Genomic DNA, 22545 nt, shown 5'->3' on the forward strand with positions numbered 1-22545 from the left:
ATGATTGCATGTTGTTTCCTGGTATCATAACTCGAGGTTGTGCAGGCACAAATAAAACAAAAGTAAACTCATTAATTTGTGTCTTAAATACTCATTTGTTCGTGCATAAACACAACAGAGACAATTGTTTGAAAATAACGCCGTATTTTGATTCAGATTCGACAGATTTTAGTTCACATACTGTATATAGAATATAAAATTTGAGAACACAACAGTAATAATAATTAATTTACAACTATACAAAAAAAAAAAAACAATCCATCCAGCATAAAGAATTAGGTGATTCCTAAAGTCATTTAGTCAAATGAAAACAAACTTAAACAACGTTGTGTACACTTATATTTTTCCAAGGGAGGCTTGACCTGTATCCCCATTACACTGAGTGGAAACAATCCATGTGCACACCCAGCTTAATGTTCAAAAAATATGTTTATGCGCTGTTGAGGGGCCCTGATTGAACTGCTGATGTGTTTCAAAAAAATACAAAATAAAAGAAGAAGAAGTCTGTTGCGTTGAGGTAATCCAAACTAACAATGAAATACAGTTGACACCTTCAGGATGTATTTTAGCAGCAATGCATATAGTTAAAAAAAAAAAAAAAAAAAAAAAAAAAAAACGTAAGAGGTTCTTTTATGTAATGAGAATGATGGCCTGGTCTAGAATGGAAACAGTACAAACCTTCTGGAAGACAAGCTACCGCTCAGCTTTTATCTTATACCGGAGGACAAGGTAGGTGGCTAACCGCAGAACGATAAAGAAAACACCCAGGACGATGAAATCAACGTAGAGCTTGGCGTCTTCTACGTCCAACAGCTCAAGAACTTCTTTGGGCTGCTGGAAGCGACACGTCTTGCCTGGACACTCCAGCTCCGAACGATTCATCCCGTAGATAGACAGAATCACTCCTTCAAAGCCATACCTGTGGGAGACGTGTATACACGTTGAACGTCTCCTTCTTCTGGGCAAACGCAACACCCAAATAAATGTTACATTTTAATAACAGGGCTTAATCATTCAAAGTACTATAGTAGAATTCAGTTTTTTGTTTTGTTTGTTTTACATACGGGGGAGTTCTTTATTTTTTTTTGACCACACGCAAACATTTCACAGGAAGGCCGGAGACCTGATTCGAACCATCGACCTCAGCACTGTCAGGCTGTCATGCTTAATGCAATATGTATTTTTTGTAATTAATCATGAGTTATCGCTTTAGCTTCGACAGCCCTAATATATATAGGCAGACTGGTATATATACCTGTATACAGCGCCATGAAAAAATATTGGCCCACTTCTCTAATTCTTAGATTTTTGCATAGTTTCCCCCACTTTAATGTGTAAAATCATCAAACAAATGTAAATATCAGACGAAGAGTACCCAAGTGAACTTAAAATGCTGTTATTAAATGGTGATTTCATTTATTAAGGGGGAAAAAAACTTTTAAAACTGAGGAAAAAGTAATTACAAGCAAGAAGTCACTTAAACAGAATCTGTCCTGACAAAATCAAACAAAATATAATAATCTAAAAAAGCTGCAACAAAATGACACAATCCAAAGAAATCCCAGGACAGTCGAGAAATAAAGTAATTGACATCTATCAGTCTTTTTTTTCCTTCAACCAAACCTGCTTTGTTTCCGCCTGAGGTCCGGAGGAAGACCACTCCCCAAAGACCAGCTGATCTGCGTTCGTGAGTCGACACTGCAATCCTTACTATGATGTACAACATCAGTGCCCAATATTTTTGGGGAAATTACTCGATTCGCCCGAAATCCCAACTGCTTTCTCTCGCTCTGACTTAACGCAGTAAACGCTCACGTTTCCAACTTTAGTCCAACACACGATGTTCTATTCCCCTTTTCGTACGCCGATATTCCTTCTTTATACCGTTATTAGTGTTATTTTCTTTGTTTAGTTAGACCCCTTTTGTGTGTTCGCTTTTAGATCCCTTTAGATGTCATTAAATATATCATAAAATTCCACTCTTGGTTGTATTTTGTGTGTGTGTTCTAACTTTAACTAAGCCTCTGTCATCTAGAAGAAACATCATCCTAACCCAAATGTATATATATATATCCATCCTTCCATCCATTGTCTGTACCACTTTATCCTCACAAGGGTCGAGGGCGTGCTGGGGCCTATCCCTAGCCAATCGCAGGGCACATAGAAACAAACAACCAGTCGCACTCACATTCACGTCTACGGGCAATTTAGAGTCTTCAATTAACCTACCACGCATGTTTTTGGGATGTGGGAGCAAACCAGAGTACCCGGAGAAAACCCACGCAGGCACGGGGAGAACATGCAAACTTCCACACAGTCGGGTCCGGGATTTGAACCCCGGTTCTCAGAACTGTGAGGCAGAAGTGCTAACCAGTCAATCTGTGCTTCGATTGACTATAAAGATGGATTAAATCTTCATGAACTGCTTTCACCTCATCCTCGATGTGGGTGATGATCGCCGCATAGACATTGCTTCAGTTTGGTTCAATTTTCCCAATTGGGTTCAATATGGGGATGACTGCAGACTTGGCAACTGGCCAGAAGACCATCATTGAAATCCTCCATAGGATGGGTCAGTCACAAAAGTTTATAGCTAAGGAGGCTGGCTGTTCACAGAGTGCTGTGTCCAAGTATAGCAATAGAAAGTCTAGTGGAAGGACAAAATGTGGCAGGAGTAGATGCACCAGCAAAAGAGATGACAGTGGGCTTCAGCAGATTATCAGAGTGGAATGAGGCGGGAGTTACAGCTTCAAAAACCACCACATTCAGACGCATCCAGGAGATGGGCTACAACTGGCGGGTTCCTCGGGTCAAGCCACTTCTAAGCCTGAGCCAATGTAGGAAGCGTCTCAACTGGGCCAAGGAGAAGAAGGACCGGACTGTTGGCCAGTAGTCCATGGTCCTCTTTTCCTATGAAAGTAAAGTCTGCCTTTCATTCGGGAATCAAGGTCCAAGGGTTTGGAGGAAGACGGGTGAAGAACAGAACCCAAGCTGATTAGGTCCAGTGTGAAATATCCACAGTCAGTCATGATTTGGGGTGCAATTTCCAGTGCAGGTGTCGGTAAACTCTGCTTTCTTAAATCCAAGGTCACCGCAACAGTCTACCAGAATGTTTTAGAGGACTTCATGATTCCTTCTGCTGAGGATCTGTATGGAGATGCAGATTTTATCTTCCAGCAGGACCTGGCCCCTGCCCATACCGCCAGAAGCACCAAAGCCTGGTTCGATGCCCATGTCATCACAGTGGTTGACTGGCCAGCCAACTCCCCGGATCTAAACCCCATTGAGAATCTATGGGGATTCATCAAGAGGAAAATGAGGGGCACCAGACCCCGAAACAAAGAAGAACTGACAGCAAGCATCAAGGAAATCTGGGCTTCCATAACTCGCAGGCAATGCCACTGCACATCGAGGCAGTGATTAAAGCAAAGGGATTCCCAACCAAGATTAACATATCGTTTTGAAAGTACCATATTTTGATTGATTTAATGTGACCCTAATATGTTTCTTTTTCTTTTTTCGACAAACATTGATAAGTAAATGATTTCTTCGCAGTATTCAAATTTTTTGAATTTTTGATTTCGTGGGTTTTATCAGCTGGAAGCCCAAATTATGTAACAATAAACAAATAAATACTTGAATTGTTGCACTGAATCTATAATCAATGAAAGTTTAACTTTTTGAATAGAATTATGGAAGGAAATAAACTTTTCCATAATATTCAAATGTTTTGGAAAGGGTTTGTAAAGCTACATATTGAAGTCACTAAAAAGGAAAAAATGAATAAAAACAAATTAAAAGAAAAAGAACGTTGATCATTCGCAGATGCTAACGTCACAGCCGCTCAAAGTACTTGACCACACGTATCTGACAGCCACGCGTACACTGCCGCTTCCACGGCAATGTGCGAGAATTCAATGTCCATCCACTCTGAGAAAAGGGTTTTCAAAGCACAAGCTCACAATGCTTCATACAATCAAAGACCCAGTGGGTTTAGCTGGCAAGAAAGAGAGACGGAAAAAAAAACAAATGGAAGGACACCGTCGCATGTAGAAAATTCTCAACTCTTCTAAAGCTCAGCCATTACCTTACAACGCCTAGCATGACATACCTTTTTTTTTTTTTTTTTTTTTTATCACTTCATGCTGAATGTGTGTGTGTACATGTGTTATGTCAGTGTGTGTCTGTGAGTGAGAGAAGACACACTGGCATTTTCAGGCAATGTGAGTGCATGTTTTGGCACAAGAGATTGATTGCTGTCTGAGTTGTTGACAGAAAAGTAACATTACCAAACATTTATTAAGAGGCAGATTGTGCCGCCCACCCAGATGTGTTCTGATGCCGACACTGCACACACCTGACATATGACACATAGGAGCTCCACTGCAGGTACTTCGGAATTGTGTCGAAGTTCACAAAAAATCCAGAGAAAAGCAACACTGGGATGGCTGTGACTGGTCCAACAAATGTGGCCACCTGTGTGCAGATACACAGAAATAGTTATACACACAAGGTGAAATGTTTTGTTCCTTTTTATTTATTTATTTGACAAGTGGAATACCTGCAGTGAGGTGGAGGCGGCGCCAACAAGCAGGCCGAGTGATTGGGCTACTAGAGAAGTGCAAATGGACAGAGCGATGAAGAGGAGGTAGCGGCTGACCTCGGGAGGTTGCTCTGTCATCCAGTACACGATGCTGCAGTACATGATGGGGCAGATCACCTGAAAGAACATTGTGATGATTAGAATATTGCTAGCTTCTTTCCCATCTGACAATAGTACATATAGTATTGTTGATCCAGTCACCACGTGCAATGCTGCTGCCTATAATTACTAAACATTATATTATTTTATCATACAAAGTTGTCAAATCAAGTCTCGTGCGGTGTGCGGGGTTGGCCATTTGTATGCTGCCGCTCAAATTACATCATTGCGCGTCATTTGGAACTTTGAAACATCACAACTTAAACCGAGGATCCCATGCACAGTATATAGAATTTATTATTGATGTGCTGTACATAGAGTCAATCTCATTGGCTGGTGCTGTAAATATCCATCCATTTTCAATACTGCTTGTCCGAATTGGACCGTAGGTGAGCTGGAGTGCACTTATATAGCACTTTATCTACACCATCACAGTGCCCAAAGCGCTTCACCCACTCACACACACACCAATGGGCGCTTGCTGCCATGCAAGGGACTGCCAGGCCCACTGGGACGAAATTAGGTTTCAGTGTCTCGCCCAAGGACACTTCGACATGCGGACAGTCGTAGCCGGGATTCGAACCCTTCAGTCACTCGACAACCTGCTCTACCTACTGAGCCACAGCCGCCCGTGGTAGTGTAATACAGTACTGTAGTAATGTGCACTGAAGAAGGGTGGGATTTCCTCACCACGGTACATGAGAGTTGAAATATTAGCCATACTGTAGCTGTCAATATGATCCAGTGTATTTCTACACCACTGTAAACTACACTTAAGCAAAATTTCACGCAATATATGTCATTTGATTGCCAAAATTATCATCACCTTTTGGCCTTTTGTTAAATATCTGAGTGGAAACCAATCAATTAATCAATGGGGAAATTATTATTGGATAGGCCTACAGATTCTTTCGTTGAATGACTGACTGTATGCCCCATGGGAGACATTGTGGTTACCTACCACCAGCCATTTGTCGTATACTTGTACTATTGTACTACTACTTTGTACTTTACTTGTAGTATAGCATTTGTACTGTATATTGTATCTGTCCATTCGATGAAATGTATTAAATTGAGAGGCCTAATATAAAAGTACAGTGAATACAACAAAATGCTTTTGAGATCCTTTTATGTTGTTTATGGCACATGAAAACTTTAAGAGTGTGCACATCTACAGAACAAGCACACTCCTGTAAGGACTTGGGGACCTTTTAAAATTATGATGATTGTTGGACTTGCCTTTCACTGATTAAGGTGTCTTTTGCTTGATCCAATGTATTCATTTGAAAAGACCAAATTAAACATGATCTTTCAATGGAAACAATGTACCAGACGTGCCGGTCGGTCAGTCATCAAAAGGAAATCAATTAGGAAATACAGCATTTAAAGCAATGCAGTTTGCATTCGGGTCGTTCTAAATAGTATGATGTACAAGAATATCCATACAAAAAGAACTGGTAAGGTCTCCAATTGTGCTTATTAAGCAATCTGCACAATTATATGATTGCTGTTTGAAAAACACTAACATACACGAGGCGCCCGTGTGCTCTATTGTGTTCACCAAAAACATATTTCATTGAAAAAGGATGCATGCTGCTGAGTAATGTGGACATATGATTCTGATTAATCTAATACTCCACCACCAACCCACTTGGAATGGAATATCAGCCATGGTCTTGGCCAGATAATAGGCTTTCAGGCTGTACCAGTAGTTCAGATGCTCTCTCAGAAACACTGACATCTCCAGAGGAACTGAAATGGAAGAAACGTGTATACTGATTGACACGATCCCGAACATGCGGAAGTTACAGCTCTCTGGTCTTTTTCATACTCACAGGTTAAGACAGTTGGCATGAGCGCTCCAAACATGAGGAAAAGCATTGAGAAGAAGAGAAATCCAGTGTTGTTAAACACCTTGCTGGCATCATTACCAATGTTCAGATACAGCAAGCCTATCAACACACCTATGGCAATGTGGGACATCAGTCTGAGGTGGGTCAAAACCTGAAATCACAGGAAAGCCAGTATCATTCATTATCGTGTGTCTATATTGTGTTATTTATACTCTGTTTTAAGCATTTGTATGGCATTGTAATTCGTTACCTGGTCTCGACAAATAGTTATGAAGGTTCTCTTGAAGAGGATGCAGAACTGTGTCAGTGTGCTTGTGGCAAAAGTATGTCTCGCTATGTGTCCAGTATCCTGAGCAAAATTGAGACAGTTGGTATTATTCTATATTATGAGATCGAATTTCAGTGCAACCATTTTTGTCCAGTTTGTAGGTGTCGTATTTTAAAGCAGTAAACTGTCATCTTTCACCTTGTACAAATAAAGATAGATGAGGTGCAGATTGAAAGGGTTCACGAAAATAAATTGCGAGGCGTCATAACGGATGAAAAAAAATCCGTTGGAATATATACAAACCAAACTATCAACAAGCATTTCAGTTTTAATTAAAGCTAAATGGGTACTGGATCATAGTTCACTCCACATCCTGTACTGTTCCATAATCTTGCCATATTTTACTTCCTGTGTCAAAGTTGGCCATCTGGATCACTCTTCTTGCGTTCAAAATGACTACAATTTGATGATATAATGAAATTGCAAACAGCACAGATCGTGTACAAAGTCAAAAAGATGTGACAACAAAACATTCCAAAAATGTTTCGAGATAGGAGGAAAATATCATTTCAAAATTAACAGAATTCACACATACAGAAAAACATTCTGTATTTCATTCTTCGGGGTGAGACCATGGAACAGTTCATTAAAACAGAAACCAAAAACAGAAACCAATTCAAAACCAAATAGAAAAATAACATATTCACGAGATACAGCGATGAAACAGGGAGTGTGCTAGACAGTCACTCGTCGATTATCATTTAATTATATATTTATTTATGTTTACTATTACTTGGCACTTTGTATTTATTTTTGTATTATATATATATATATATAAATAAATATATATATATATCCCAATATATCCAGGCTACCTTCAGTCGAGAGGCAAGGTGCACCCTGCACTGGTCGCCAGCCAATCGCAGCCCACATATAAACAAACAGCCATTCACACTATAGTCACACCTACGGGCAATTTAGAGTCTTCAATTAACCTGCCATGCATGCTTTTGGGACGCGGGAGGAAACCGGAGTACCCGGAGAAAACCCACGCCGACATGGGGAGAACATGCAAACTCCACACAGGCGAGGGTGGATTTGAACCCGGGTCCTCAGAACTGTGAGGCAGACGCACTAACCAGGATATGGTTAGTGCGGCTGGGATTTAACAAGAGTAGACTTCTTCCCACTCCTTTTTGAGCATGTTTCACTGTCGATTGTTGCTTGTTTGTCGTTATTTTGAATGATTATTGTTTTCATGTTCAAAATAAACATTCCAAAAAAAAAAAAAAAGTAAATATAAATAACCTTACTGTGCATATTGCTTATATTTGTTTGGCGGAAAACAAAATTCAGCAGCACTTTGTTTACTGCTCACCTTGGAGAGTTTTGAGGTACAGACCAATGAACCATTGTTATCGCACTGGTTCTTCTTCTCTTCTATGGCACACATTCCTCCTTGGACTGCTTCAAACAAAACAGGGTTCAAATCTCCATATTCTCCTGATGCCACTTCAATGACTGGATCAGAATCAGAAAGATGGAATGTTAATGAAAGGGAGGGCAAATTAAGACGTTCGATGACCTTAAACGCTCTATGGAACAAAGGTAGACCTACTGAAGTCTGCAGGGTTGTGATAGGTAGGGCAGTAAAGTCCCAGTCCCTTCAAATAGGGGATGAGGTAGGGGACTGTGCCTTTGTAGATACATTGACCCTGACCAAGAATGTAGAGCTGTTAAAGGACAGATTTAAGAAATTAATTACTCGTACTTTTGGGGTGATATTATGGAGAATAAGTCAGTAGAAAGCAAATTGGTGCTTTTTTTCCCGTTTTTGTTTTTTTCAACCAATTTGAGATTAAACGAGAAGCAAAGGTCACTAAAACTTTGTCAAACAAGGAAGTAAAATGACTATTTACTCATAAATACAATGGAAAAATCAACAAGGATTTCAGTGAAGACTGGTATGAAACAAGACCTGAAATACAAACAAGAGTAATCCTGCAATCAAAAACAGGTTCACAGAATGAAGAAAGCAGAATCAATGACTCATGTAACAAAGTAACAGGGCGGGGCAGGGCTAATGAAGGATGATTTATGAGTGCGGTGAAAACAAAGAGATTTGAGTAGAAAATAAATAAATAACCCTATAGGTAACTAAAGGGGGTCAAAACTTAACGAAATGAACTAAAGCACTTGGAAGAACAACTACAAAACTACATTTTATAATATAGAGTATTTATACATACAGTATGATACAAATGTTGCATTCGTGTTTGAGTGAGTGTGTGCTTTTCGTGAAATAATGTGTACCTTGTCAAACATCTCAAAAAGTTTTGCACTTGGTTGGTGGATAGTGCAGATGATAGTCCTTCCTCCCAGTGCTAAAGAACGCATTAGGGACACTACCTGATAACATGATGCGCTGTCTAAGCCACTGAAGAGACAAACAAAGACACAAGTTCAATGATCACAGGGAAAGTTGTGCAACTCATCAGAAGATGATTAAATACTACAGTATGACTGAATGTTGCTTCTTCGTACTGTAGAACAAGAAACCACTTTATTTTAAAGCGATACAACAGGCCCTCCCAAAACTCCACATATACGGTATTTATAATGTTAATTACTGAGATCTGGTCTTCTAAGTTCACTAATAATGAATTAAATATGACAGCTTGCAATGTTTTCAACATCTGACTTTTGTATTCTGTAATTTTGTGGCATTGGTTTAGCAAAACAAGTAGCCTTGGGAGTTTCTGATTCTGATAATAGATTCTGATTCATTACTAAAGTGTTATCTCACAATTGAAAATATGTGCAGCAGTCAACGGTAAATTATTGGAACTCTGTCACACCTGGTAGGCTCATCAAAAAACATGACTGGTGGATTGTTGACCAGCTCAAGGGCAATGGCGAGCCTTTTGCACTGACCACCTGATAGTGCGCTGGTACGAGTATGAGCACAGTCAAGAAGCCCCAAGGCAATCAGAATCTCATTCACCTATCAGAGAAAGACGGACGTCAAGAGGAATAAAAATGAATTAGTGGAATTCCAATCGGCACATAAGGGACACATCTCTTTCGTTAGCCAACTACACTCAAAATGCCTCCAGACTTTCAAGCAAAAGAATGCCACTGTGGGGGCTTTAGGATAGCGCTTGGCAGTCCTTCATTTTTGCCATCAGTGGTCCAATGCACTTTGATAACGATCAACTTTTCAGCCAATTGGCACGTCATTGTATGTACAGTACGGTATACAGTAAGGTCATTTCAAGCTGAACACATGACAGTAAAAACAAAAATACCATGTTGTTTGGCAGTTATTTTACTTTTGGTTTTCTCTGTAACTTCATGCAGTTAAGTGTGGGAAAACCCAAAGATTAATTAGCACGTCTACATTACTTTGGAGCCTCTCATAAACTGCTAGAATTTACAAATTGCGCCTAAGAACTTTGTTTACTTTTTCGGTCTTGTTTACCAGTTTTTTCTTCACATCCATAGACTCGCTGAGCTTCAAGTTGGCTGACACCTGTAACATAATTATTACATAATACAAATAGGGAGTAACAAAAAAAAATCCACATCAGCAAGAACACGCTTTATGTAAATGTTTACAAATAATCTGTTAGTGCTTACCATCATGGCTTCTCGTGCAGTGAGATGTGGCAGTAGCATGTCTTGCTGCATTATATAGCATGACATTTTCCTAAATGACCTCAGGTCCCTGGGTCTCCCATTTACAAGAATCTGACCCTTCATTCCTGTTTCCCTAATCAGAATAAAGGATACATTCATTTTGGACAGAAAACACCAAAGTGTAAAGAAATAGGAATGCATATGCAAAACAGTACATAGTGCTGAAGTGACCATATGGGAAACAGCAATAAACATCTTAACCTGCTTTGAACTTAGTACTTTCAAACATTTTGAAATTTACCCTAAACTATTTTTTTGTGTTACAGGAAAGTTAGCTCACCTGTATCCTGCTAAAATGTTCATTAAGGTAGACTTTCCAGCACCAGAGGGACCCATGATTCCTACAAGCTCTCGACTGCAGAATTTCCCAGACATGCATTTCAATAAGGCTTTGACTCCTAGTAACAACATTGAAGACAAGCATGTGATATTTTTAACTTGAATTGCTTTCTTTAAGGTGTTCAGGTTGAATATCGTTTCCTAGCGATTTTCGCTGGTGAGTCGCAGACAGAAAGTTTAAGTTCGATCTAAGATTTAATGTGCATTCATTGTTGGGCTTTTGTTTGAAAGGCATGTGTCAGAAACGTGCAATGATCCATCCGTGGACATTTAGTTCCAAGACAATGAAGCATAAAGTGCATTGTTTGCAGTGACGTGTGGGCCACAGTATTCCTAAAAATGTGCCAATTATCAATCAATTAGTCAATGAAGATAGTGGGGAAATGTTTATTGATTCATCGTGTCTTGACACAGTCGAGGCAAAGGGGAATGCACTACTCGACTGCAACCAGCAGAGGCACTGTTGATTCACTGTCAACTAGTTTGCGGCCTGAGGAAGAACATCAGCAATGTTGGCTCAGCTATTTCAAACAATTCTTATTTAAAACAAAAACAAAAAAACATTTAAATAAACATATGTGTGGGGGAAGAATTAAAATATTTTTGAATAACATTTAAGGTACGTGTAATTGGTTTTTAATTGCCCATTCCTAATATATATCACAAAAATGATATGAGAACAGGATAACTGAAGAATCTGTATGTAAAATAAATTTAATGTGCATTACCTCTCCTCCTACAGCACGATCCGTCCTGAATGGTGTAAGAGATGTCAATAAACTCAAGATCCACCGGTGAGCGTTTGGGTAGGTGGGTGAAGCGCTGTGCTTCGGTGATCTGGTTCTCAACCTTCTTCGGCTTCAACATGGAAGTCTCCTGTTTCTGAGTACCTCCATTACAAATGACACTGGCCTCCATGGAAATACTCACAGAGTCAGGTTCCAACGCCTTGTTATCCATACTTGTCCTCTGTAAGTGTGAGATAATAGAGACAGTGATAAAATAGGTGGTACTCCAATATAAACTGCATTATCTGTAAATACAAAGGTAATTATCACATGATCTTCAATTAAGAATTGTTCCAAGTTAAATTGATGCAGTTAATCTTGATAATTTAGTGAATATGCTTGGGATACGATAGATTTGGAATCCAATTCCATCCTCCTGACAAGACTCTAAGGAGCAGAAATATGTAGTCAAACCCTTGATCACAAAGCTAACATCAAAATGGAGATATAATCTACTTGTTTTATACAGCGCATTGTATAAGCGGTTCCCAAGTCTGAGGTGGTACAGTAATTTGTCCTCTTTGAGGCAGAGGTCTCATCTAATCTTCCATGGGGGTTCTTAATCCTCTGAGGGATTAAAATCAACTTTCTTTTCCAGCCTTGATCTGTCGGGAGCAGGAGGGGCTGCAGTTTCCTCCTTGGGAAAAATTTGCAGACTCATGTATGATACCAAGCCAAGCTCATGTATGGGAAATGAATACTCTTTCACTTGCCCTTCACACTTACTTTAGACACATTCATTTTACTGACAGCATGGTGTGGGAGGTCTGAGCCTTCTTTTTTAGGTAAGTTCTGATCAAGAAAAGGCAAAAAATGGGAGAGACACTTTTCATGCCAACATGTCACGAGTCAACCACATAGTCCTCTGGAAGAGAGGCAAGGTCCACAGGGAGAAGAACTCAGTGACCCAGGATCACACCACCTCAGGTGCACAGTTTTTCTTCAATCTTATTTGAAATTCATTGCCACAAGTATAGCTGTATTAAATACTGTTTCAAACAAACAGCCCAATGTGGCTTCTTCCACACAACAAAATTGGTGTATCAAAGTAATTACGAAAAGATGTTTTATTTGACTGGATAAACAAGTTCTCCATTGATTGCAATTTGTATATGTTTGACTGAAGCTCTAACATGAAGTCTGGAGATGAAGGAGAATGGAGGAGACTATCCTTGGGCTGAAAAGAATGATCTGGCCAACATGTATTGCCACAATCAAACCATTTAATGGAACATGAAAAAAAAACGAAATGTGTTCAGTTATACTACTTTCAAGCCAAAAGTGGTATTTATCACGAATTGAGCAATACTTCCATCACACTGGCGAGAAAAAAAAGCATAGAGGCAGCTGTAAAGACATGTTATAACAGGAGCCTAAAAAATATTCAGACACTTTGTTACTTCATCACTGCACTCTTCAGATAAAATATGACATAACATAAATCACATAACAGCGTGCTACAGGGTTTAAAAAAAGAGAGAGAAAAGTTGCATATCCCTACACTGAATGCAAAATTTGCAGGAACGATTCCTGAATTAAAGTTGACCTGACGTGAACTATGCTAACTCTTTCTTGTACAGGGAAGCTGAACCTCTGCCCTCAATGGCTCCTCTAACCTTAAGGAAGGCAAATCACATGTGCTAGGTAGGAACGACAAGTCTCACAATCCAGACAGGAGGATGTAGGAGGAGTACATCTTGGAACAATGCCTGCAATCATATTCACTGTGAAATTGATTAAGAATTAAATTATTATGGTTGTTAAAGCGGTGGAACGGTGGACAACTGGTTAGAGCTTCTGCCTCACAGTTCTGAGGACCGAGTTTGCATGTTCTCCCCGTGCCTGTGTGGGTTTTCTCCGGGCACTCCGGTTTCCTCCCCCATCCCAAAAAACATGCATGGTAGGTTAATTGACAACTCTAAATTGCCCGTAGGTGTGAATGTGAGTGCGAATGGTTGTTTGTTTGTATGTGCCCTGCGATTGGCTGGCAACCAGTTCAGGGTGTACCCCGCCTCCTGCCCGATGATAGCTGGGATAGGTTCCAGTACGCCCGCGACCCTAGTGAGGAGAAGCGGCTCAGAAAATGGATGGATGGATGGTTGTTAACACATTGAAGTAACCAAGAAGCATTCTTACTACATTTCCCGCTGGCAGGCAATAAGGACAATAGCGAATTGTAGAAAAATGTGAAAATGTTTGACTCTTAATGAGTAGAAAGATGTGTTTTTGTTCACATTTGTGAACAGTAACATTGTCTTATTTGTCACCAAGCAGATGCTTTCATTAAAAAAGTCAATTTCAATATCAAGTTTAGCGAAGACGACGCAGCCAAGTGTCCAGCGTACCAAGATGAATAATGAAAACCCAGCAGCTGCTTTTTTCTAAGTCAGTGTACCAAAATAAGAAACCAGTAACAACCAAGGTAGCATCTGTGACAAAGTCTTATTTACCTAAACGTTTTCTCTGCAGTTTGGCGTTTTCTCTTTTTCTGTGCTGAAAAGATCAAATGCTCTTTTGAAAACAATCAAATCAAAGCACTGGAACTGACACATTATAATATGCGAGACTATGTGTGATGCTGACACTAACAATGGTTTTGTTTCGTTTTTTACATTGAATTGATGGGGAACTTCATAATTAGGCACAGTGAACACAGTTATGTTCAAAATGTTTTTTTGGAAACGTCAACTAGGTGAACTACTGGTTAGCAGATTTGCCTCACAGTTCTAAATCCAGGCTCTGTCTTTACTGTGTCGAGTTTAAATGTTCTCGCCATCCTTGTGTGGGTTTTCTCTGGACACCTCGGATTCCTCCCAGCTTCCAAAAACATGCATTTTATGTTCATGAAGACTCCTAATTGTCCATAGTTGTTAATGGTTGTTTGTCTATATGTACCTTTTGACAAGCTGCCGACCAGTCAAAACCCACGAACATCATCATCAAGAAGTACGTCGAGGATCACGATTACATTCCAGCTTCTAGGAGTTGTGAGTTCTTAGATGGCTGAACAGTCCGATTTGTGACCTTCATTGCCGTTGACATGAAGGGCACTGAAAATCGGTGTCAGCTGTGGTGGAAGGTGCGTTGCCTGATGTGGTATGTCAACGGATTTGGCATTCCTCAGCAGTATGGTCTATCGTGGTTTGGAGATTGACAATACCTGCCTTGCAGACGCTCCGCCATTTTCTGCAGTCACTACTGACTGTCTCCAGCTGCGCAGGTCCGAGTCCACATTTCTTCAACGTAGCTTTGAGGTGTTTCTTGAAGTGCTTGTATTGGCCACCGGCTGAGCGACTCTCATCTTCAAGTTCACTGTCCAGCACACGGAAGGGGAGCTGGTTGGTTGGCATCCTGATTACATCCTGATTACATGTCCAATGCACCTAAGTTGTCAGGCGGCAACACCTCCAAGGAGAAACTCTTTGCACATTGGTACACCTCACCGTAAGGGACTTTGTCCCACCAGTGCACACCCAGGATGCGATGGAGGCAGGAGATGTGAACATGTTCCAGGATCTTGATGTGACGGCGGTAAAGAAACCATGCTTTACATTAACATAAAAGCGTTGATACGCATACTGCTTTGTATACAGCCGCTTTTGTCTGGATGATGGGGTTGGGGTTGAGGAAATCTATGGGAGAGTTGACCAAAAACAACTGACACTAAGTTTATACACAGTTGTACTTCCTGCGTTAAGTCATGTGTGTTGTTCAGCACAGAGCCTAGATGCTGTATGTGAATTGGTTCCCATTGGCTAGTGTGGTTTCCCCCACGTAGAGCGTATTTTTAGTGTGGTAGCAGCCAGATTCCTGCTGCATAACATCTGTTTTCCTGGCATTGATCAACAGTGATCATCTGCATAAGCCCCAACCATGATACTTATAAGTGGCTGGACACCCCAAGGAATATGACACAATAAGGCCGTGTCATCCGCATATTGTAATTTAAAAGCATGATCGAGAGACTTTGTTGTTATGGTTAAGAGGCAACGCAGGTTGAAAAGGCTGCCATCAAGTCAATATCGAATTGAGACGCTGTCTGCTCGGTCGAATGATTGTCAAGCATACAGGGTCACTTCTGTCATGAAGAGGTTCAATATGACTGGTGCCATCACGCATCCTTGTTTCACTCTGACATTCACAGGGAAGAACTTTGATTTAGTTACTCCACAGGCAACACAAGCATGCTTCCCATTGTGGAAATTGTGGATGACAGACAGGAAGGTCAGCTGGCAGCCAAACTTGGTTAAGATAGTCCATAAAATGGAATGGTTGATTGTATTGAATGCATTTGCCAAGTCAACAAAGGCAATGTAGAGGTTATTTTGTTGCTCATGGCACGTTTCCTGCAGTAGGTGAACTACAAAGACCATGTCAGCAGTAGAGCATTCAGAGTGAAAACCGCATTGTGTCTCTGGTAGTACCACGTTGGTCACCTGTGACAGCAGTTGGGCAAGCATTATCCTGACCAAAAATTTGCTAGCCACAGATAGCAGTGATATGCCTTGGCTGTTACCACAGTCAGCACGGTCACCTTTGTTTTGATATATGGTGATAATCTTGGCATCCTTCCACTGCTGAGGTACGTGGCCCATAACCCAAACTGAGCCGATAAAAATATGGAGCTCAGTGAGAAGGTCAGCACCACCAAACTTCAAAATTTCAGCCGGAATGTGATCTACTCCAGGTGCTTTGTTAGATTTTAAGACACAGACCACAATCTGCACTTTATCCAGTGTTGGGAGGTGATTGATGACTGGTTGGGACGGCAGGCCTCCCAAAAAGGAGGCATCTGAAGGGTTATTACTGTTGAGCAAGATGTTGAAATGCTCCGGCTATCGATTTAGGATTCCTTTGTGCTCCTTTACCAGTGTGCTCCCTTCACCACTCCGGACGCTGCTCTGGGGCTGCTTTACAGCTTCATGACCTGGACTACTTACTTTGATTAATGGAACAATGAATCTGCTACTAACACGAAAATCCTGCAGGCAAATGTCCAGCCATCACTTTGTGCCCTCAAGCTCAAGCGTTCTACAGGACAGCAACCCAAAACATACCAGCACGTCCACCTCTGGCACTATGGCTAAAAAGACCCAAAAATTATGGTTTTGGTGTGGCCAAGTCAAAGTCCGGACTTAGATCCAATTTGGATGCCGTGGTATGAGCTTAAACACAATTCGTCCTCGAAAACCCTTCAATCGGACTGAGTTAAAATTATTCTGTGAAAAAGAATGGGAAAAAATTAACTCTAAAAATTAACTTATCACAAATACTTGATTTCATTTATTGCTGTCAAGCGTGGCACAACGCAATCTCGCAATTGTTGTGACACATTTAGGGTCTCTTGGAATAAAATAATAACAATAGAAAATGATTCAGACCAGAAAACCTGAACTAAATGTAGTCTAAAGGAATGGATATGAGGAATAATAATAATAATTTTCTTCGTTAGATACCACTTTCAGTACAAAGTTGTGCTTTTTTTTTTAATCCTTTGATTAAAATTCCTATGCAATAAACAGTATTTAAAGCAGTAGTAAGTGATTCTGCTCTGACATAACATGACAAGGCTGAACATAAGTATATTAACATCAGACGAAGCAAAGTAGGTTAACAGTGCAGGTCTCCCATGGCTTTGTAAGACTGCGAGCTCAATTGGTGAGGAGGGTTAAATAGGGTGTGGGGGACCCATTCTTCATTCAAGCAAGGTTTATGCAGCTACGAAAGCTGCATAAACTTTGAGATATAAATTAAAAGGTCTCTGTAATTACGAACAGTTGTATTCATGCTAAAAGTGAAACCGAGAATTAGATGTGACGTGAATGCCAACAAGCAATTCTGACATCGGTTCTTAAGTACAGTATGGCCAATGACTCATAGTCCCAGATGAGTTTCTAAGGGTAGACTGCACTGCACTTTCAAACACACTGTATTTACAGGTCAAATCAGGGGCAGTTCTAGGATCAGAGGATTAGGGGTGCTGAGATTCACTTTGGAGGTGCCTCACCTCTATGCCAGTCAGTAACCTATTCAGTAGCACCTTGACTTTAATATTATCACATATACATGACACAACAGCTAACTTCTCTGGATCCAATTAAAAAAACTCACTACCTCTGTTTAGATAACTGTGACCTACGATTAAATGCAGCAAAAATGAGGACTGGTAGTGACAAAAGTGTCTTGGTATTAAGTGGTTGACGTTAAGAAATATACCAAATATCCTGGTCATTGGAGCGAACCATTTTTGAAGCAGTTAGTGTGTGGGAGATGTGGATTACTGTATTTTTGTTGTTAATATATTACGTTGCAGCCAAGTATTGTGTATTGTGGTTTACCGTATTTCCCGGTTGTTTAAAAGTGATATATAGTTTGAAAAAAATCTTTTTGGCACCTCTTAAATTTTAGGGGTGGTGGGATTCATTTTAGGGGTAATTAAATAAAAATAAAAAATGTATCGGCAGAAAGATAATGATAAGTTTAGTTGATTTGAATTTGCCACAACCCACCTGAAATTGACCCACTTTCTTATTACAAGTAATTTAATCCAAGACAGATAGATTTTTATGTTTCTGTTAATAACAAATTGTTTGAATTGTTATAACTGTGATCATAAAATCTTGATATCTTTTTACTGTCCAGTTAGTTATGAGAAAAATTTAGAAGTTCCTATTGCTCATATGTCAGTTCCTGCAGTTTCTTGTATCTGTGGATTCAATCAAGTACTTTTAGGCTGCCACTGGAATGCAATACATAGTACAAATGCATCTATCAAGAGAAAATATAGTATATAATAATAATATGTAAATATGAGTAAAAGAAAACAATTTATCAACAATTTAATTATGAGTGAGAAGGCAGTAAATGAACAATAATTGGTCATAAATGTTGACTTTGTGTGACTGAAAGAATCTGCTCCAAGATTATGTTTTATTTAAATGAAACAGCATTCACAACTGCAGTACTTCAAGTTAATTTGAAAGTTAGAAAAGGGAGCTTACGTTAACTGTCGTTGAGTATGAAGTCCGAGTCTTGTGAGGGTGCCCAGCTTGAGCGTTCGGTATCCGGCCGAGAGTGTTCTACACCATCTCTGCTTGCTGGGCCCCAGCAGACAGGGTGCATCAGTACAGGAGGGACAACGGTGGGCGGGAGGCTCGAAGTTGACTTGGAACGTGGATTGATAGATGGATGGAGGAGGGGCCTTTCTGACATATCTGAGTCACATGAGGGATTAAACAACACCTCTTGGAAATGTCACTTTATGCCATTCTTATCTTTAACATTGGTGACAGTTGTGGGCTTACATTTACACAACACCGATTTATACTTATTGCGGTAAAGAAAATGGATGGATGAATGTTAATTGTAAATCAATGACAACTTTAAACAAAGGTATGAGGTTAACTTGATGTGGGTGTTCTCAAAAGTAGGTCAAATTAAATAAAGCGTATGCCCATTCAAAATTGTGTCTGATGAGCATTTCGTTGAATTGTAGAAAAACTACCTGATTCCAAAATAACCCTAAAACTCAAGTTCCAAGATATTGGTAGTAATTATTATTATGATTATTTGACTCTCAAGTGTTCAATAACTGAGCCAACTCAACTGTAGATGTCTTGCTTCCGGTGAGTTCATGCCTTGACGTATGTTTCAGAGTGAAGCTGCTCTTACACATCTAGTGGAATTTGGATTCACAGGCAAATTCCTCAGTGGTTGGGAATATAGCAAAAAGACAACAAGCCACAACTCGTGCACAAGAGTCGCATATCTCAAAGAACGAGCACACAGCGAAACGTGACCCATACCTGTTTAGACTTGAAAGTATAGAGACTCTTTATTCTTTGTCTTGTCTTTGCTCCACGTCTCTCTCACCGTATCATTGTCCCTGTAGCTTGCCGACTGGGTAACCCAACTGCTCTCAGATAATCGTAATGAGACACTTATTGTAAATCCAGTCCCTTCACAACCAGCAGCTATGTCCCTGACGACTGATGAATTAAACAGTCTGAATTTGTTTAACCTTTTCAGAGGTCAAAGTATACAAAAAAATAAAAATAATAATAAGCCCATCTTTTAAAAGAAATTATTAACTGAACCCTGCCGCTTTCTGACATAGAGGGGTATAGTAATAGCCCCACCTTTGAATTATGGAAAGATCATGTCACATGTCCTCAAATATGGAGGTACACCTCCAGCCATGCAGTGATAGGCCAGATGTAAAAGCACATGTATCCTAAGGTATGTAGATAATATACTAATGATGGAATTATTAAGTATTATGGCAGTATATACTCTTTAATTAACAGTAATGCTTGGTAAAATTAACACGCATGTCAAGTTACTGTACTTAGGAACCAGGACTAGGATGTGGGGGGCACACAAAAAGCCAAACATTGCAATATTCTAACATCTTTCATTCGACTGGTATGACTGGCAGTATACTGCACGCTTCTTCTGATGATAAAAGCTGACTCTCCTCAACATACTGTAAATTACATGGAGGAATAGATATATACGGTAGAAAGGCACTATAATTTCATTTTGTTGTCTGTCTGAGTGAATCTGCTCTTTATGCTGCAGGCAGGTCTGTAATTCTTCCCTCATGTCATGGTCACTAAACCCCAACATGTTTCTTCATCTCCCTTTTGAAACTAATGAGTTGGTGATTGGTGAAATGCTTAGCTTTCTCTCGTATTCTGGTTTACAGGAATGAGGAGGGCTACAGTGGTCAGCTGATAAGGAAAAAAGCCTGTGTACATAAAACCTATGTAGGCTACAAACACTTGAAAGCAGTTTAGTCAAATGACATTCATGGGTTATTCTAGGTCAAAAGAGTCACCAACATGTTCACCACAATATGTAGGAATTTGCGTTTCTGCTGTTTTAGGTTTAAAATGATCTGGACTGGACATTTCCTCATACTAGTATGTTTTCTTGTTTGCCTCCCAAGCCTGTGGCTTAATTGTTCCTACATTCAAAGTCTGAATGATTTTTTTTAGACAATAAAGAGTGTGTAGGCTTGTTTTGTTAAACTCCATCACTGTAATGCCTCTTTGCAGAGGGCAGCTGCATGATGTCAGTGATTCATTTCCACGTATATATACAAGTTTTGTCAGCTCTTTTTTGTATTGATTACCTTTCTCACCTTTGAAAAACAGTTTTGAAAAATGAGGTAACACAGGCATTTGCTTTTGTGAAGTTTTGTACGGTCGGTGGTGTCTTGTAACTGCGGATTTTGGTGGACACGGCCGGCTGTCAACATGGCGAACACCAGACTGTCCTGACTGCCATCTGCCAGTGGATTGACAGCTTTCTGACGGGCAGGACACAGCAGGTGAGGCTGGGTGACACAACCTCTACCACACGCACCATAAGCACCGGGGCGCCCCAAGGATGTGTCCTCCTTCCACTGCTCTTCTCTCTCTACACGAATGACTGCACCTCAATGCACCCCGCTGTCAAACTCCTGAAGTTTGCAGACGATGCCACAGTCATCGACCTCATCAAAGAGGGTGACGAGTCTGCATATCGACAGCAAGCGGAGCGGCTGGAGCTGTGTTCCGGGGCCAGCACAACCTGGAGCTGAACATGCTTAAGACTGTAGAGATGATTGTGGACTTCACGAGGCCTCCTTCACCACAGCTGCCCCTCACGCTGTCCAACTGCCCTTTGTCAACCATTGGAACCTTCAAGTTCCTGGGAATTACATTCTCTCAGGACCTGAATTGGGAGGCCAACATCAACTCCATCCTCAAAAGGGCCCACCAGAGAATGTAATTTCTGCGGATTCTTGGGAAGCACGGCCTGCCACAGGACCTGTTGAGGCAGTTCTACATGGCAGTCATCGAATCAGTCCTGTCTTCATCCATCACATTGTGGTTTGGTGCTGCCACATAAAAGGACAAACTCCAACAAACAATCAAAACTGCTGAAAGAAATGTCGGTACACCCATACCCGCCTTTGAGGACTTGAATGCTGCAGGACTTGCACGCTAAGACAAGCGCATGCTAAATTCTCTTGGACCTTCCACATCCTGGTTAACACCTCTTCCAGCTCCTTCCCTCAGGTAGGCACTATCGAAAAATGCTAACTAAAACTAGCAGATATTCCAACAGCTTCTTCCCTCTTTCCATTAACTTATTCACAGTTCATTGCCAATTCCATTGTAACATGCTGCCAATTTTATCTTGAGACTGTGTTCACATCTCTGTCGGGCCGATTTATACATTATTCGTGCACTCACGCTAGTAGGCTCGTCACTGCACATTTTGCATATCTGTTGTTGACCAATACTGGCCACTCATGTGCTTTGAGAGGTATCTGCACCATTTGCACAACTGGCACTGTTCCAGATTATTGCAGGACTAGTCACTTTATACTGCTTAAAAATCTTGAAGTCTCTGCGCCATTTGCACAATGGTCACTTTACCAGATTATCGCTTAGTCATATCAAACTGCTCTAAATTGTTAGAGGACTGCATCATTTGCACAATTATCAAAAAAATGCAATTTTATCGGCTTTACCACATTACCGGTAACCTTTCATTGCTCAGTGACTCTCCATACTGTCTTTTTATATTTTTACGTCTCAAAAGTATTTTCTGTCAATTGGCTTTCTGTTGACATACTGGAGCGGCTCCAATTACCGGAGCCAAATTCCTTGTGTGTCTTTGACAAACTTGGCAAATAAAGATGATTGTGATTCTGTCGATCTCAGAGGCTAAAAGTGGGTATAGTTTAATTCCTGAATAGAAGCGAGAACAACATTCCCAAGCAGTCTCCCATCCAAGTACTGACCTGGGCCAACCTTGCTGAATTTCCAAGAACCAGTGTCCTCAGGGTAGTATGGCCGTATGAAGAAGATAACAGATTGACATTGATAGGACAAAACACAT

At 40.4% G+C, this 22545-nt stretch overlaps 1 protein-coding gene across 1 annotated transcript; it reads right to left on the reverse strand.

The window, feature by feature from the left end:
* Positions 1-261: 261 nt before the first annotated feature.
* On the reverse strand, positions 262-18810 carry LOC133405429 (ATP-binding cassette sub-family G member 4-like). Its single transcript, XM_061682350.1, is given in 16 exon segments — positions 262-919; positions 4358-4476; positions 4562-4720; positions 6354-6454; positions 6538-6706; positions 6806-6904; positions 8202-8344; positions 8442-8556; positions 9137-9260; positions 9682-9827; positions 10305-10355; positions 10463-10595; positions 10803-10920; positions 11590-11830; positions 18651-18696; positions 18698-18810. Coding segments are annotated over 16 exon segments (2064 nt in total). The 5' UTR covers positions 18772-18810; the 3' UTR covers positions 262-693.
* Between the last annotated feature and the right edge of the window lie 3735 nt (positions 18811-22545).

Source organism: Phycodurus eques, chromosome 7, assembly GCF_024500275.1.
Source record: "Phycodurus eques isolate BA_2022a chromosome 7, UOR_Pequ_1.1, whole genome shotgun sequence".
NCBI lineage: Eukaryota > Metazoa > Chordata > Actinopteri > Syngnathiformes > Syngnathidae > Phycodurus > Phycodurus eques.